This window comes from Amphiura filiformis, chromosome 14 (assembly GCF_039555335.1).
Source record: "Amphiura filiformis chromosome 14, Afil_fr2py, whole genome shotgun sequence".
Taxonomy (NCBI): Eukaryota; Metazoa; Echinodermata; class Ophiuroidea; order Amphilepidida; family Amphiuridae; genus Amphiura; species Amphiura filiformis.
Window position 1 is genome coordinate 37,406,168 of NC_092641.1, and position 17,997 is coordinate 37,424,164.

The following is a 17,997-nucleotide window of genomic DNA, read 5'->3' on the forward strand; positions in this document are numbered from 1 at the left end:
TCTTGGCCCTGCCTCAGAGCAGGTCTTAGGTCGTAAGCCGCGGACTATTTGAATTGACAAATTGCTTAAATTGTAATGCAAAGTTTTTCTTCCATATTTTTGAGAAATCGAAACAGATGCTGTCTTTCATTCAACATAGAGTAGGCCTAAGTAATAATTATTGTTCGATTTAGTTGAACATTTCACTATTTTATTTTAGTGTTCATTCGAGTCAGTTAAACCTGCTGTTAGTTGAACATTTCACCATTTTATTTTAGTGTTCATTCCGAGTCTGTTAAACCTGCTGTTGCTCTAAGGCCTACTCATTTTGAATGATGAACTTTCTTTTGGAGCAACGGTGCCAAAGGGGTGCAATTAAAGCGAGACGCAATCTTCGACGTCAACTTGCTGTCGTGAGCGTCTTCAGGAGAGGAAGGATCCTTTTCTGAAGTATTCGGATACCAAATTTAAATCGCGCTGCCGATTCAGTAAAGGCAATGTTTTAAGGCTTACTGATCTGTTTGAACCTAACGGTCAACAACGGTCAAGGAACAACTCTCTCATTCCTGTTCAACTTCTACAAGAAGTACCCCCCCCCCCCCCCCATTTTACATATCCAAAAACCTTGACGTTCCACATTAACTTGCTACCATGCTTTCCTATTTTTTGCCTGAGATTTATTATCGGACGCCTTGCTTTCAAATTTGGCTGCAAAATATGCAGTAATTCAATTCTGTATACATTTGTATCTGTATACATCATCATCATCATCATCATCATCATCATCATCATCATCATCATCATCATCCAACATCATCATCATCATATTAAACTATGCACTCATGCTAAATTCGCAAATAGAACATGAAAATATCAGCAGTAGATAGCACGCACGATGGTTGTCAAATGGTTGGTTATGTTTTGTTTTTGCACCAAAATGATCCTTAATATTGTTTTACTTTTGACAAACATGCGTATGATTTGTTTGAAGTGTGAAACAATTTTTGCTTTAGGCCTACTTTTAGGGAATCAAAGTTTCCTTTTCTGTAGGCTTGCAGTTTGACCCTTTTTGAAAAAAAAAAAAAAAAAAATTTAATGTGTCGAGTAAAAAGTATAGAAGTATCATTCATGCAAGCAGGACTCATAATAAAAGTAAAGTGGAAATAAAATAATACATAAAAGACACAAAAACAGAAAAAATACTAGTCTTGCATCAAGTTGTGTACGGTGTAAGCCCAAGCACAAGACCGCCGGTCTAGGCTAGTCTTTGCGCTGGTAACCTTGTTAGTACGGTAAACCGTGAAGGACAATAGCTTATGCACATCTACCTCCAACTGCCTATACAATAAGTCCCTGGTAGAAAGGGACGAGGTTGTCAAGCGTTAAGCCTGCGAGGCCACTAAGACCAGCTTGAATTTGCGTTCAAGAAATTACAGTTAAGACTCGGGCTTCGAGAGCGGGCTAGGCTTAGTAGCCTCAAGGCCACCTTAAGCCTAAGGCTTACTAAGGCTTCTATCGAGAAATTCGCCCCTGGTGTCTTCAATATATGATAGCCTATTGTTTGTATAAAGTAATATTATAGTAACTCAATTTTCAAACATATCTCCTTTAGCCCCATAGAGCAGATCATGCCATCATATTATACCTTGATTAATAGGGAAGATAATAGCCCCATCAGGTGCCCTCCATGCTGGCTGTCCTTGTTGTTGGCTGAAGTCATACTCACACCTTACTATCACATCCTCACCCCTTGTGAATGGTATATTAGGATCTACTTGACCTGTAGTTACTGTCAGGGTAAATACATCTGGCACTGAAATGGATTGACAAATAAAATAATACAACATGAATATCATTTGCATGAAAGACAGACATTAAAATACCACATTGGGGTAAGATTGATTTTGGTAAATGAACTTCTGCTGTCCTTTTGCAACTGAACTTCTTATCAGTTTGAAAAATGGTAGGGTATCCAAAAGGAATCCCCCTAAATCCTACAATTCCCTTTTAAAAATGTCCTCTCTTATTCTCTTCCTTTCTCCACTGGCCGTCTGTTTCACACTGCAATGTGCTATGTATTTTCTCTCAAGTTTTTTATTTTATTTACTAATCTTACCTGGTGTTTGACAATACTGTCCAGTAAACCGCTGTGTACATTCACACACTCTACCGATACACCGTCCTCCATTTTGACATGATGGAACACATCCTGAAAATTATGATATAGGGAAAAGCTTCAGATATTGGTAAACTTGTTTCAAACATCTTCTCCCAACCATACAAACTATAATTATATTTAAACAAAAAAATTAACTGGACTAATTAATTAACACATGGTGTAATAGAGGTGTAGACTGGGAAGAAGTCAACATTTGAAGACATTCACTGATGAGGCAAAATTTAAAGACATTATTATATGTTCCACAACTGTTTGGAGTAACCTTAATTTTTGTGCAGGTATTATTATCAATTATCACTGATTCCACACTATATATTTAGGAAGGGATCAATAATACTTAATTCTGTTACCTATTTCGGACAATGGTCGAGGTCCAATGACTTTGAACCTTTTCAAAGGGTTATGGAATCAATTATAACAGACAAAGTCAAAATTGTAAGAAATTCACTAATGACTGCCAAAATGTCCAGTTTATGTAAAATGAAAAGGTGATGAAGTGTTAAATGTGATGTGATCTGATGCAAGATAACTTTTATTTATTATTTCTTTACCGATTTATTTATTATGCAAGAACACAGTTACAAGCTGACATAACATATATAATCTATACATACAACAAAATATTTCAATAAAGCATGCATCAACAGAAAGACCTAATAATGTAATGTAACATAATATGATGTAATGAAACTGTAACAATGCAATATGTCATGTAATGAGAAGTATGTAAAGAAATGCAATACACAATGAGCTAGTCCAGTTGAAACCCATACAACCCTTATGGAAAACATGACCTTAATCTTCCACACAGGTAGTGTAGATTTTAAATTGAGTCACATATTCAGGTAACCCCATTTGAAATTCACACTGCCTGTGTGAGAGATTAAGGTCATGTCTTCCACAGGGGGTGTGTGGATTTCGGCTGGGATAGCTCATTATTATAAGTAATATTATTGAACAAAATGTAACACAATGAAACAAAATGTAATATTAACAGAACATAAATGTAATGTATAAACAAAAGGGATTATCAACGATTTGCCGAAAAAGAACACCCTAATATTCATCAAAATTCAGATTTTTTTTTTTTTTTTTTAATAAGCATAAATGTGTTGCTGAACCAGACAAATAGTAATGTGAAAGCAATCTGCTAAAGACAAAATCCAACATCAAAAAAAGACTGGATAAAAGTATGTTTGCACTTTGTTACTTTACTGTTTTTTCTTGTTGCTCAAGTGAGGTTGCTGAATTCGGCATGGTTCTGCAATAGCAGTAGACACCAAAGATATCAATCTACACTTTTAGACTGGGTTATTTACATGTATTTTGTACAGGAAATCTATGATAAAGCCTTCAAGTGAATAATCATACAAAGAGGTAATACTAGGGAGACATGATGTAATGTACTCACCTTCTGGCGGTAACCTTGTTTCACACACCTTGCCAGTGAAATGTTCAAGACAGACGCATCTATTTATATCACAAGCGCCACCATTCAAACATGGCGGGTCACAGACAGGCTCTACAACAAACATGACACACACATAACATGCAAATGCTACAGGTAAGTCTATGGTTGGAAATGGAATGGTAAATGGAATAAGGATGGGACAGAGACTGTATAGATATCACCAAAATATTATTAGACCAAAATGTTACATGATAAAAACAGAAGTGGTTTGGATGTGGAAACACAAAAAATGCTGAAAAATTTGGGTGCATGCGATATCAATAAAATGATAAACAATCTGGGATTAAAAGTACAGTGTTCTAAGTTGATACAAAAAATGTTTAACGAATAATGCACAAACAAAACTATGCCACTAGTATTTGGACTAAATAACTAAAATAGGAGAAACATTTATCTGATAATTATGATATAAACTACGCAAAGAAAGTTTCTTTATGGTTAGGACGTTTAACCACTATTAAAATGTAGCAAATAATTTTGTATGTTTGGTAAATAATCGCATGCGAGGGATTGTCCTGCACATTTTGACACCTCATATTAAACTACCCTACGACACTCCTGAGAAAAGATATGAATGTTTAAGTACCAAGAGGTCGACAAATAGAAATGGCAACAAAGCCTATTCAATGATTTTAGAGCTGATTCACATCCAAGACTGTTTCATTATTCCTGCCTTTTCAATTTGAATTTAAAGCATTTTCCTTGATGCATGTTGGATAATCCAAGAAAGAGATCAATCTCTGAAAATTCCTGAAATGTGCTCAACAAGTAAACAAAAAGTGTTATCTGCATATTTGTTGTTTTTTGTGTTCTTTTATGCTGAAAACTTGAATAGGCCTTTTTGCAATTTTTATTTTTCGACCTCGTGTTAGTTAAACATTCATATCTTTTCTCAGGAGTGTCGTAGGGTAGTGATTGAGGTGTCAAAATGCGCAGGACAATCCCTCGCATGCGATTATTTACCAAACATACAAAATTAGTCTCTAGATTTTAATAGTGATCAAATTTCCTAACCATAAAGAAACTTTTTTTGCATAGTGTATTAACAACAAGGATTGACTGACTAGAACCAACATGTTTTTCTTAAACAACGGCAGACATATTGTAGATGGTTCACTATTCCTAAACATGCATCATAATCTGGTCACAAGATATATTACCTGGTCCCAAGATTACTGGTACTACAATGACAATTACAACTATTTGAATTGCAGGCAGCAAGTCTCCAAGTGTTTTCAATATATATCTTTAGCCAAAATAAACTTTTGTCATGCAAAATAAATTTCTACTGAATTTCTAGCAGGTTTACCTTCCACGATGATGGTAATTGAATTAATCTCTGGGCCGACATAGCATGTATAAACCCCAGAGTCTTCAGGCTGTATATTAGAGAAAACAAGCTGAGTAGACTCAGGTGACTCAGGTATAGTGTACAGACGATCTAGAGCACCTAGAATACAAAGGAACAAAATGCCAATCAAATCTGTGCACAATCTGATGAATGGGTCACAATGATGAAGCTGACATCATTGACAAATGCAAAATTTGGAAACAATTATGGTTACTTTGATACTACTCAAATTATATTCATAATCTATATTATATTCATAATCTATCAATGTGTTTTTAAATAAAGGAGTCATAAACCATCTTCAGATCGAGACATAATCACATGCACATATTAGGCACTTGAAACTTGATTCTGAGTTTAGCGTCCCCCGCGTTATGAATTTTGTGTGTTTGTGACATTATATTGCGACTGGCGATACCCAATTAGAATGAACAAAAGCGCATAAACATTGGTAAAAGGCCGCTGATAATGAAACCTTGAAAATAATGAATAATGAATAATGAAATAGTTGCCTCATTATGAGCTGAAAAAAATGGGACGCTAAACTCAACATCAAGTTTCAATAGCCTTATCTAAGATTCATTATTCTATTTGTCACACATAGTACATGACATCACTTCACGTCACTTATACGATGCATACAACTGCATTATATGTATCAGAAATGAGTATATATTAGAACTATTGTTTGCATTTTAGTGAAAAATGGGGCATTGATAAAGGATGCAAATGTTCAAAATTACTAAAAATAGGGGTGTTTTATCCTGAAAACTTCGCGAAATGAGATGCAAAAGGGGGTGTTTTCAAAGTTTGCGAAATGAGATGCAAACAAGGGTGTTTTCAAAGTTCGCCGATGACCAAGAGTATTCGCAGATACATGAGTACCAACAAGCATGAACACCCATGGATACATGGAGTGCCGGGACCGTGGGTAGTTCCCATCTAGTAATTTATGAGTATGGCACAAGTCTGCAAAGTCCTACCAAAAAAAAAATGGGACACTCACTTTGCATCTATAGCCATGTAACTATTCTATTTAAAATTCACACTTCACTTGTGAAAGATGTTACAAAAATCTTCCACAGGGGGAATATGAATATAGAATGAACACAAGGCAGCTCCATTTCAATTTCACTCTCTGAGAAAGTTTTCATCCTAAATCTTCTACAGAGGGAGGGTGAGTTTCAAATAGAGTTGGCTAATGTGATAATTTCATTTGAAATTCATACTCCCCCTGTGGGAAGGTATTTCCAAAATCTTTCAAAAGGGGGAGTGTGTACTTTAATTGGATTAACCCATTTGCTGATCAGCACCCACGGATAGACTGTGTGACTGCAATCTCCACTTCTGGGAATTTCTTCAAATCCCTGTTTGTTTCCATTAGAATAACCTTTTTTGATTTTTTTGATATTTTGATTAACATTAACAAAATCATTTTTATGTTGTTTTCCCTTAAAACATTTTATAATGTTATTGCGTTTATCTTTACGCAGGGACGTAGCAAGAGCCTCGGGGGCTGTGGACAAGGAGCAGTGGGAAGCCCATTTAATATCTCCTTTATCAGCCTATCCCTATAACACTTGATTTTCGCTTTCGCTTGGGCCCCCTGAAATCTCGGGCCCATGGACTTTGTCCACCAGCTTGCTACGCCCCTGTCCTTATGCATCCTTTAATAAACTTGACATTACTTCACTGTTGGGTATTGCTTGGTTTATCAGCCACATGATATATACAAATTACATAAAAATAAAATAAGATAAGCATACCTTCATCAATGGTTCTAATATAAAAGCCACCAGGGTCCGTCCAGGTAGGGTTACCAGGGTCTGTAAAGGCAGGACTACCTAAGGCATGTCTGCTTCTGTATTCACAGGTGATAATCGTTTCATCACCAGGCGATGGCTGGGTAGGCTCAGTACGGTTCACAGTAATCACAAAATCTTCACCCTCTGAAAAAAACAAAAAAACAAGTCAATTAAAATAAATTGGCATGCAGCCATTATACCATGGCTATGTTTTATGACACTTCGATAATGCTGTGTCATTGTCCCCTAATCTAGTTTTATCTGGATTTCTCTTTCACCTTACTGAACAATTTTTAAAGGTAACACAACTTTTAAGTCCTTGTATTTTTGCACAAATATTAAATGCAGATGTCAGTCAGTCAGTGAATCAGTCAACAAATTAACAAAGACAGACCATGCAACCAGTCCATCAGTTCATCAAATTAATTTTACTGATCTAATCAATCAAATTAACTGACTGACAGACCAATCAATCAACCAATAGAGGTAGAGGGTGGTCATGTAGTTTGGTATGTTAGGCCATCGGTTTGAAGGTTGTAAGATCATTCATGACCTTTCTTCTTTCTCATTTCTCCTCTATCCCACTCTTTGTGGCCCTAAACGTGTAGACACCACAGTGGGTGCATGGCGTGCCATGATTTGGAGAGTTGCATAAAATGATGGTCCTGTGTACCAGACAGGCAATATCTGGACATGTAAAAGTTGCAAGTCTTTTTGTAAAGAGCAGAGGATCAGCCCAGTCCTGTTGTCTGTCACACTCAGCATTGAGGTCAACTTGCGCTGCCCTTATGGGCTTGGCAGCATATCAACCACTCGCCCCGTGGCCCGCTTTGAGAGATGTGACCATCCAGAAAGCATGGATAAATGTCGTTTTATTATTAGTATTAATCAATCAACCACAATCAATCAATCAATCAATCTTACCACTGACAGTACAGTATGGCCCTGTGAAGGTAGGTGTACATATACATATTCCCTCAATACATGTTCCTCCATTTTCACACGGAAGCATACACTGAATATCTGAATATGATAAAAACAAATAAGACAAAATAAGTTATCAAACATTATTATGATGGTAATGCATGGGTATTGATTTTACTTTCCTGCAAATATGTACTAATGTTGGGAAAAGTATAAGCATCAAAGTATTTGAAAAATAATGTATTTTATGAAAATGATTCAACCCTGTTCATAACTGCTGTGATTTCTTACCTCCAACGGTCACATCACAATATTGACCTCTGAACCCTGGTGGGCACAGACAGAATCCATTAAGACATGTTCCTCCATTCAGACATGGTGGATAACATGTTGGTGCTGCAAAAACAAATAACAAAAAAAAAAGTAATTTCACCGTCAATTATTCTAATCGAATACATCCCAAATCTGACCAGTGATATGATCATGTTATAATGGAATGGGCTATTCCAGTTGAATTTATATAACCCCTATGTAGATTTCAAATGGCATCACCCATTCAGGCTAACTCCATTTGAAATTCACACTCCCTGTGTGGTAGATTAAGGTCATATCTTCCATAGGGGTGTATGGATTTCAAATGGAATAGCCCAATGTGAACAAAATGTGAACTGTGACTTTGGGTCATATCAAGTCATTATGATTCTCTAACTCTTTTTGATTTCTTACATAATCTCTTTGATATTCTTACCTCCTACTGTCACTTCACAATATTGACCTCTGAACCCTGCTGGACACAGGCAGAATCCATTGTTACATTCACCTCCATTTAGACATGGCTGATCACAAGCAAGTACTGAAAAAATAAATGAATCATGGTCTGAATTACATAATTTCACATTAGAAAGGTGTTATAAAAAGAGATTTCAGTAGACTGTAATCTCTTTCTGATGTTGCAAGGGTTGTACCATTTATCAAGAATGTTCTCCCAACTTTTCAAAAATATTGATCTGAGCATTTAACATGAATATACTTCACAGTGCTCAATATACCAATTATAACGAAGTTGAGCTAATTTAATAAATTGTTTTCACTAAAAATTATCCAGCATTTATAAGCATTTATATATATATCCTATATAATAGAAAAGTGTATCATATGACTGTAATTAATTATTTTATGTTTACGTTTAGTCGTTCTACTGAAAAATAAGAAGCAGATATTTTGACACGGACTTGCTATTATGCCCATTGCCAAATCACTACCAGTAGAATTTAAGGCAACTTGATTGCAAGTCACTCTGCAATTTTAGCCATGTATTACTATAATTGTCGGCAGCATTTGCTACCAGCATTTCATTACAAGGAGTTTATCTCTTGATTGATGTGATATCTACACACAAGCAAAGCACATAGCATTGACAAAGAAATAGCCTGCCATACCTTCCACTAGTAGTGAGTATGTATCAGTAGCAGGACCCACAGTACATGTATACTCTCCTGAATCACTAGGTTGTAGGTCATTGATATTCAGAGCCACTGCATCTTCAGATATCACTTCAGTATTGATACGAGTTGCACCACCTACACAAAGGGAAAAACAATTAACAATACATTATAATTGGCTATTCCAGTTCACCCCCTGCGGAAGACATAATAATCTCCCACACAGGGTTTCAGGGGGTGTTAATTTCAAATGGAATCACTCATTCAGATAGTCACACTCCCTGTAGGGAAGACTAAGGTCATGTCTTCAATAGGGGGTGTATGGCTTTAAACTGGAATAGCTAATATACATAGCAACTAGTAAACTATGATGTACACAATTCACAGTCTCTCTACTCCTCACCTCTCTTGCCTCACTCTCACTATCCTTCTCTCCTCAGTCTCTCAATTTCATACTCCCTCTCTCCTTTGCTTGCTCTCTCCACAATCTCTCTTCCAATCTCTTTTTCTCTCACTCCCCTGGACATATATCACAAAAACACACCAAATCGCAATGTATACAAAGTAATATATTGATTATCAAATGGTGACTCTCATAACTTATCTTTCATCTTCATTACCCCGCTTCCTCACCCCATACATTACTTTCCATCTTATCCCATATAAACCCTTTCCCTCCTTCTCACCTTGGTTTCTGGTAAGAATTTCATTTCCTCTTGGTCCTGTCCACACTGGTGTTGAGTAGGACTCAGTCCCCATTACCTCACATAAGATCTGGATGTCAAAGCCACTCGGAGGACCTATCTCTGGGTATGATGTCACTGTTACGTTGAAGGTATTGCCATCTGAAAGCAAAGTCAATCAAGTGGGATGTTGAATGTGTAGTTTACAGTAGGCCTTTTATAATTCAAATTAGGTAATATTATATCACAATGCATCTAGTATACTCTAATCGCAATTTAGTTTCCATTTGTAATGATACAAATGTGTGATACACCTTCACCCTGTGGCATTGATGCTTTCTTTTAAAAAGAATGCAGTGATTTATAATGCACTACACACAGGCACATTGCCTTGACATTGATCCACAAGCCTCAGTATCAGCAATCTTTATATTCAATTTTCAATTTTGCCGCCTTTGGTCTGATTGGATCAGATCGTGTCACATATGTGGTTCATACTTGTGTACCTACCATATATCTCACAGCGAGGTCCCTTGTAAGGTGTCTGACAGAAGCATCGACTACCAAGGCATACACCGCCATTAAAGCACAGGTCATCACATAGTTTGCTAGGATCTGAAAAAAAAATCAAAATTATAAATTTGACCGAAATGTTTTGAAAAAGATTTCATCACATTTTGGTTGGTCAGATTCCTTCACTTTTTAAAGGAAATCTGTACCATAAACTAATCAATGGCTATATAGTTGCAGTAATAATAAAAACAACAAACAGTAAAAGTCCCAAGCTTATATACGTCCAAATAAAGGAGAAATTCTTAATTCCTTACGACAATCAGCGACATGTTTGTAATCCATGGTGGCGGCCATATTGATACCCGATGTATTTTATTACGCTGTAACGGTACCCCGATTTTGAAACCAGCGAAATCCGTGCCACCAGCCTCGTCCCTCGTGAACTTTGGTGACACGGGCGAATACTACCAAAGTTCAGATTCAACATTCGTTCAAAAGAAAGCGCGACAATTTTACCCATAAAACTACAGAAGAACATAAAAAAATGTATTTTAAGTAATATTTATGATCAACAATGTCTTTTGAGAACGAAAAGTAAAACAGCACTAAAAACCAAAATTCGCTGTGGGGTCGCGAATGCCATAGCAACACACGCTCACCACGGGTCTGTGTGAAAGGTTACACTACCGCTTGTGGCAGAAAGGATTAGCAAGCAGCTATCATGGCGGCTTCCATGAATCACAGAAACAAAGGATTAAAAGTGCTTTTTCTTTGTTAGGAATATTCCGAAATTCATATAGACCGTCTGGTATGTTTAATTTAGGGGTATATAACTATATTAGCCATTGATCAGTTTATGGTACAGATTTCCTTTAGGAGACAAAACCTCATGCTTATATTATAAAGGAAGATATACGAGGTTTACCCATGAGATCTAGACAAATGAACAGACCTTAGTTTATCACTTGTCTTATACAATATGATAATATTGCACTACTTTATTAGGCATAGTCTTTGTACTACTTTATTGTATGGCGGTGCTACGGCACTTCCAAGCCACTTCTCACAGCTTTGAGATGCTGCCTTTATGAGGTACAAATAAATACATAAAATAACAATCTATGATTCTTATGTAGCTTATTTTATGGTGGCAGCGGTGTTGGATACATACCCAGCACCACCCAACGATATGACAATAGTAATTGCAGTCCGTTTATAGCGTTCTGATCCGTATTTGCTTCCCGAGGATCAGGCACTTGAAATTGATCTGGGTCAAATTCAACAGACTTGCGATCGTCTGCTACAACTACCAATGACTCCGTACCAAACTTACCAGGATTCTGGCAGTAGGCTCCATCAAATCCATATTGACATATACATCTGCCATCAAAACAGAGACCTTCATACTGGCATGGAGGATCACAAAGTCTTTCTGGCTCCTCTGCAGGTATAAGTAGTAGTATAAGCAGTAATAAGTAGTATAGTGGTATTCCTGTTAGCTTTATACAGCCATTTACATTATATCTTTGAACTCAGCTTAAACCCGCAATGTTTCTTGTAATATTGGAGACCTGTATCTGTGCAGGAGCTTTCTGTCCATAAAGCATTAAAATCTGAAACGAAACTAAGCTTGTTGCGCTATTACAAACCAAATCTGGAAGTTGACAATTTTGAAACCTGGCTCTTACTCAACTCATCCTAATATGGTGATATATCAATAAAATACATTCTTATTATATTTAATTCTACCAAATATAGCTTTTAAAGGGTTTTTATAACCACCATAAGCCACACCATTTTTCTACTGAAGTATGTCATCACATAAACATACTGACATCATCGGGTTATTTCCTAGGAGGAAGAGAAAAAAATAACCTGAACCTAAAAACATAAAAACTAAACTTGACACTGAATACTTACCATATATAGTGACATTAATAACTGCCTCTTCCGCTCCAGCCACACAGTAATATTGACCTTGATCCATATCAGTCAGGTCTAGGATTACTAGTCTGGTTGCTATGAGAGAGATGCTCTCCACATAGATACGACTCCTGCCATCTGAAATAACAGTAGATAATACAAATAATATTATATATAAGGGATAGATTATGAATAGCTTAAGGTTGGTCTTTTGGGCTTCATAACTGCTAAATTGTTGGTCTAAAGTATATAAAAGTATATATATTTAGAATGGCAAAGACTTGATAAATTCATCTGTGAGGTAAAATTTGGGCCAAAATGCTCATTTTTGGCCCAAAATTCCAAAAAACCTTTTTTTTTGGCCCACTTCTTAACATAACAAAAAATTACACGGAAAAACAGTGGCATGATCGATGGGAATTATATAAATAAACATTATTTTCATCAGGTTTGCCATCGCAAATAATAAAGGAGACAAGGAGAAAAAGTGATCCCGCCTGGGAATCGAACCCAGGATCTCAGGTTACGAGACCTACGCCTCAACCACTTGGCCACGGGAGCTTCATGATTAGGCTGGTTGAAATTCGAACCCATAAGAGGTCACTTAAACTTATCTCCTCCCATAAATAGCCCATAGTAGCTAGGGCCAAAAAAAAAAAAATTTTATTAATTTTTAAAAACTAGATAAAAATATCTAGGAGCATTTTTTTTATTTATTTTTTTTATTTTAATCAACTTTGAGAAATTTGCACCAAACATGGTCAAAATCATAAAAAAGCCTGATTTTCGCCCAAATTTCACATATTTTTGATGAAACACTGGGTTTACATTACTTACAATGTGTTTCTATCTGGTTCCTGTAAGAGTCTGTCCAAAATGGGAAACTGAATGGATTTGCTTCAGACATCTCACACACAAATGTTATATTGGATCCACGCACTGGTACCTCTCCACCAGGAGTCACAAATAATGTAAAGTCACCACCGGCTGAAATGACAAGTACAAACACATTAATTAGATTGGATACATGAAAAGGTATAATCAGTTTACTTTTGAACTTTGACCTAAAAATACTTGACTTTATATTATAACATTTCCTGAGGAGAACGCCCTCAAAAATATTTTAATTTCTGGTTTTTACACGATTGTAATGTACTTTAGTCAATAAAGATACTCTGCAAAAATCAAGACTTTAGGTGCTGTAGTTTTGTCAAAATCCGAGATTTTGAATAAAACGATGGACCCAGCGTTTTATTATTACGATGGAAATATTAGTCGAACACATATGCACAGCACGTACACGGCGTGTGGGATACACATACACACACACCCTGAGGATCGTACCGTATCACAACCGCGGGAGTAACATGCATGGGCGTTAGTAGTAAATTCCAATTTTCTCAAAATTAAAAGGGGACATATCTGACAGTAAAAGCTAAAATTTAATGGAAAATAAATACTAATCTATTTTTAAAGAAATGTTATAATATGGCTTTAAGGGATCGGATAGCAACATTTGCACAGTACTTTTGCAGGACATGTGAGCACATCCGACACATCAAATTGTATTGTGAATACGAGGAATGTCCTTCTGATATCAAACAATTTTTTTTTAATTTGCAATATATTACAAAATAATGTTAAGGCATATTATTATTTGACATCTAACAAGCCTCAAAGTTCACTTTATACATCTAATGATATGTACTTAAAGTATATATAGCTGGAAGGAATGGCCATCCTCCATCATTTGAAAATGTTGACCTTTTGTATTGAAGTTACCCATTTTTTCTCAAAAAGACCTCAAGCATTTCTGAAATAATTACACCATGGACAAAGAACATTGCATATGCATATTTGAGTAAGTAATTGGCTTTTTTATGTTTATTATTTTAGTCCTTCAAATATTCAATCCTACTCACTTGGTAGTTGACACTGTTCCCCGCCCCAGCCATCAGGGCACTGGCAGATACCAAAGACACAAATACCACCATTGAGACACAATGGATCACACTCATCTGAAAGGGAAGACAATGTGAAATATTAGATGACAAAAGTTGACAAAATGCAAGTCTTAGGAATTTTAATGCATTTGAGGATGTCCTGATATGTGATCTACTTCCATACAATCACCATAATATTTTTCATTTTGATGAGTCAGCAGCATTGAGGCAGCTGTTTTGCATGTGTATATATGTGACATGTGTAAACATGTGTGTAAGTACTCCTTGAACAAGTTCATCAGGACTGTTAGGTATCAACCTATTGGTAAATTTTGTTTTACAAGTCCAATAATTTACTCACATTTTAGATGCTTCATCTTCCGATTGGAAGACTTCATCAGTAATGCGCCGATCTAGCAACACTCCCACTCTCATCTCCAGAGTGTTCTGTTATTTACAGTAGCTGAATGTATACATGATTTAGTGAATATGTTCCTTCATGACGATTGATAACATTGTTATCAACCACGATGAAGGTACATATTCATTAAATCATGTATATAATCAGCTACTGCAAGGAACAGAACACTCTGGAGATGAGAGTGGGAGTGTTGCTAGATCGCCACATTAGTGATGAAGCTCAAATGTCTTAGAACATGAGTAAATTATTGAGCAAAATTTACCAATAAAGTGTGTATGTATGGCACCACTTTGAACAAATGCTTGTGATTTGAAGCTGCACCCGATGAAATGTGGACCCACATCACCAACTCGCCAAGAGGAAAAGTAGTATAATTCATTTCACACAGACAAAGAGTTAGGTACTTACTGAGCACAGTGAGATTAAGAAGACTGGATTTTGAATCCACTATACAAGCATATACTCCTGAGTCACTCAGCTGTAGATTGGTAAGTACAAGTCTACTGGCAGATGACGACACCTCTTCTACAAACATGTGAGTGTCTTCACCTGAGAAAACACACAATAAAGATTAGGGTTAATATGACTAGGTTTCTGGTAGACAATCCATTTGAAACCAACACTAGCCCTGTGGCAGATTTAGTCTTTCAGAGAGGGAGTATGGGGTTTAAATAGGAATAGACAATTTGGGTGACTTCCATCTGAAATACTCACTCCAGTTGTGGAAGATAGGTAAACCCATGTACAGAGGTAGTATTATACTTATAATAGGTTTCAAAATAATTAACAATAGCTAATTCCATTTGAAAAACATACTCCCTCTGTAAATAGACATGTCTTAAATCTTCCACAGATGCCCACTCCACTTGTTCGACGCAGTTACACCCTAACCATACTACCCTAGCCCCATCCCTAAAACCCTATTCAAAGCCAGAAATAATTTGGTCTTTGTTGTTGATTCATGTCAAACAATCGTAATGACGAAAAAGGGAAGCAATGCAAATATGACACTATATGGTAGGTATATATGTCAGACACTGGCAGCAACCAACCCAACTGAAATCTGGGTGCCTTAATCCATAATAACATGCTACATTTAAAACTTACCGAGCTGAAGAGGTAGGATCTCAACTCCATTAGGATTAATCCATGTAGGCCGGTTAACAAATTGACCTCTGACCTTGCACAGGTAGCTCACCTCAACTCCTATTCTGGGTATGGCAAATGTATCAGGGGTGATGGTGATGTCGTATTCAGGAACTTTGGAAAACAAATTGAATATGTTTATATGGATTAGTGTAATAATGATTTCCTGGGTTATTTGTTTCTCTACCAATGTCAAACTAACAGTTTCAGTTTCAAACAGTTTTGTTGTTGTTAACATTCCCATTGCAAACACTCTTAGTTGTTCTCGAAACAAAACAAAATTTAGTACAAATATTGAATATTTATGAATACAATGGTAAGAATATTTTCACAAGGTGATATATGAACTGTTCCATTTCTCAAAGTTTTGCCAAGTTGAATGAAACAGTTCATATTTCACTAAATGAAAATATAACCATGAACAAATAAAAACATCCTATATTTGTTTTATATAGCTCATATATAAATTCCTTTTTGTCCACTTAATTTCATAAATCACCAGAACAACAAAATAATCTGCAATTCTATATAACAAAATAATAATTTTTTTTACAAATGTTAGCAGCGTGTAAACTGAAATTGGACATTTACTTTAAAAAGTTTCCATTTTCAGAGTCTTGGTTTAGTAGTGACATAGCTTGCAACACCATCCTGGCATCTTCATTCAGCACAGTGTTTACAATGCTCCGGTCAGTCAGCAGATTGTGTGACCGGAGCATTGTAAGCACTGCGCTGAATAAAGATGTCATGATGGTATCGCAAGCTTCGCAGCCACTAAAACAAGACTCTGAAAAAGGCAACTTGTTGTGCAAATTACAAATTTTGTTTAGCAAAGTGATGTTTACAATTTTTAATGTACAGTACACATTTTGTTAAACAAAGTGATGTCTTACTTATTTGTTTGTCACATCTGAACCCAGTCCATCCAATGTCACACAGACATGTGCCATCAGGTAAGCATTCACCATTCATACAAGGGATGTCATTGCAATTAGGAACTAGGGAAACACAGCAAAATTATACATTCAATTATTTACATGCATACCATTAGTACACAAATGGTGTCATTGGCATACAACCTGGTGCAACCACAATCTTGCTATTTAAAAAAAAAACAATCTCCATGTTATTTTGGTGTCATCATTGCCTCTTGTTTTGGAATCAGGTCCATACTGATTTGCCATGTGATGGCAATACCTAGCTCCACCAACCCAGGTTACTGGTCATGCAAGGGGTGTCAACTTTGGGCTATTCTAGTTGCAATCCATACACCCCCCCCCCTATGGAAGGCATGAACTTAATCACCTACACAGGGGGTGAAGATTTCAAATGGAGTCACGTTCAGATAACCCCATTTGAAATGCACACTCCCTGTGTGGAAGATTAAGATCACATCTTCCATAGGGGTGTATGAATTTCAACTGGAATTGCCCATTGGAGGTAGGAAAACAAAACACTGATACATCTTTTTAATTCACTTGGTACAAGCTATGAGCAATTCCCTTATATACAAATGTTAATTATCATTCTATTTTAGGTCTTTATGGATAAATACCAGGGGTACAATTACAGCAAATTTACCATAGCATAATACTAATGTCAATAAATAGATCTGAGTGAACTAAGCTAGTCAAACTTACTTGAGAGACTCAGGGTATATGGGACTTTATTGTTTCCAACAACACAGTAGTAAGTGCCGTGATGCTCTGGTCTAAGCCCAATGATGACTAACGTAGCTGAATTGAGATTATTGAAATCACGTTCAATATACATTGTAGGACCTAAACATAAAGAAATAGAAAAGTGCATATGTTATTAATAGGGTCTCTTGCTACAAAATGCAAACTCAAAAACTACAAATCCAAAGCCAAGAAGCAAGTTTAAGTGTCCTACCATATAATTACAGAATTTCTGTTCAATAAGAAACATACTTCATTATTTTCTTAATTGATATACAATCAAATACTTATGGCATACTGCAAACAAAATCTTGCATTTTGCAATGATTAATATTACTTCTGCAATCACTGCAATATTTCGTGTTACATACCTTTTATGTCTATGCTGCTCTACCAAGGCAAAAGGGTTTAACTTACACATTGACTTGTACAGGGTATAAAACCACCCTAACTTGGATATTTAATACTATTTGTGGGTTGAAATAAAGGCATTTTATGTTTTTAATAGGTAGCTATCCATTGACCTTCCTGAAGATAT

The 17,997-nt window shown here is 36.2% G+C and overlaps 1 protein-coding gene across 1 annotated transcript in view; it reads right to left on the reverse strand.

The window, feature by feature from the left end:
* Positions 1–17,997, reverse strand: part of LOC140169391 (uncharacterized) — a 319,476-nt gene that overhangs the window by 170,942 nt on the left and 130,537 nt on the right. Inside the window, 19 exon segments of the mRNA XM_072192648.1 lie at positions 1,625–1,792; positions 2,096–2,188; positions 3,570–3,680; positions 4,939–5,079; positions 6,747–6,929; positions 7,710–7,808; positions 8,001–8,105; positions 8,458–8,562; positions 9,149–9,289; positions 9,838–9,996; positions 10,345–10,449; positions 11,681–11,788; positions 12,268–12,408; positions 13,108–13,257; positions 14,193–14,288; positions 15,043–15,183; positions 15,742–15,894; positions 16,674–16,778; positions 17,421–17,561. Of these exon segments, the coding sequence (XP_072048749.1) occupies positions 1,625–1,792; positions 2,096–2,188; positions 3,570–3,680; positions 4,939–5,079; positions 6,747–6,929; positions 7,710–7,808; positions 8,001–8,105; positions 8,458–8,562; positions 9,149–9,289; positions 9,838–9,996; positions 10,345–10,449; positions 11,681–11,788; positions 12,268–12,408; positions 13,108–13,257; positions 14,193–14,288; positions 15,043–15,183; positions 15,742–15,894; positions 16,674–16,778; positions 17,421–17,561 (2,445 nt within the window).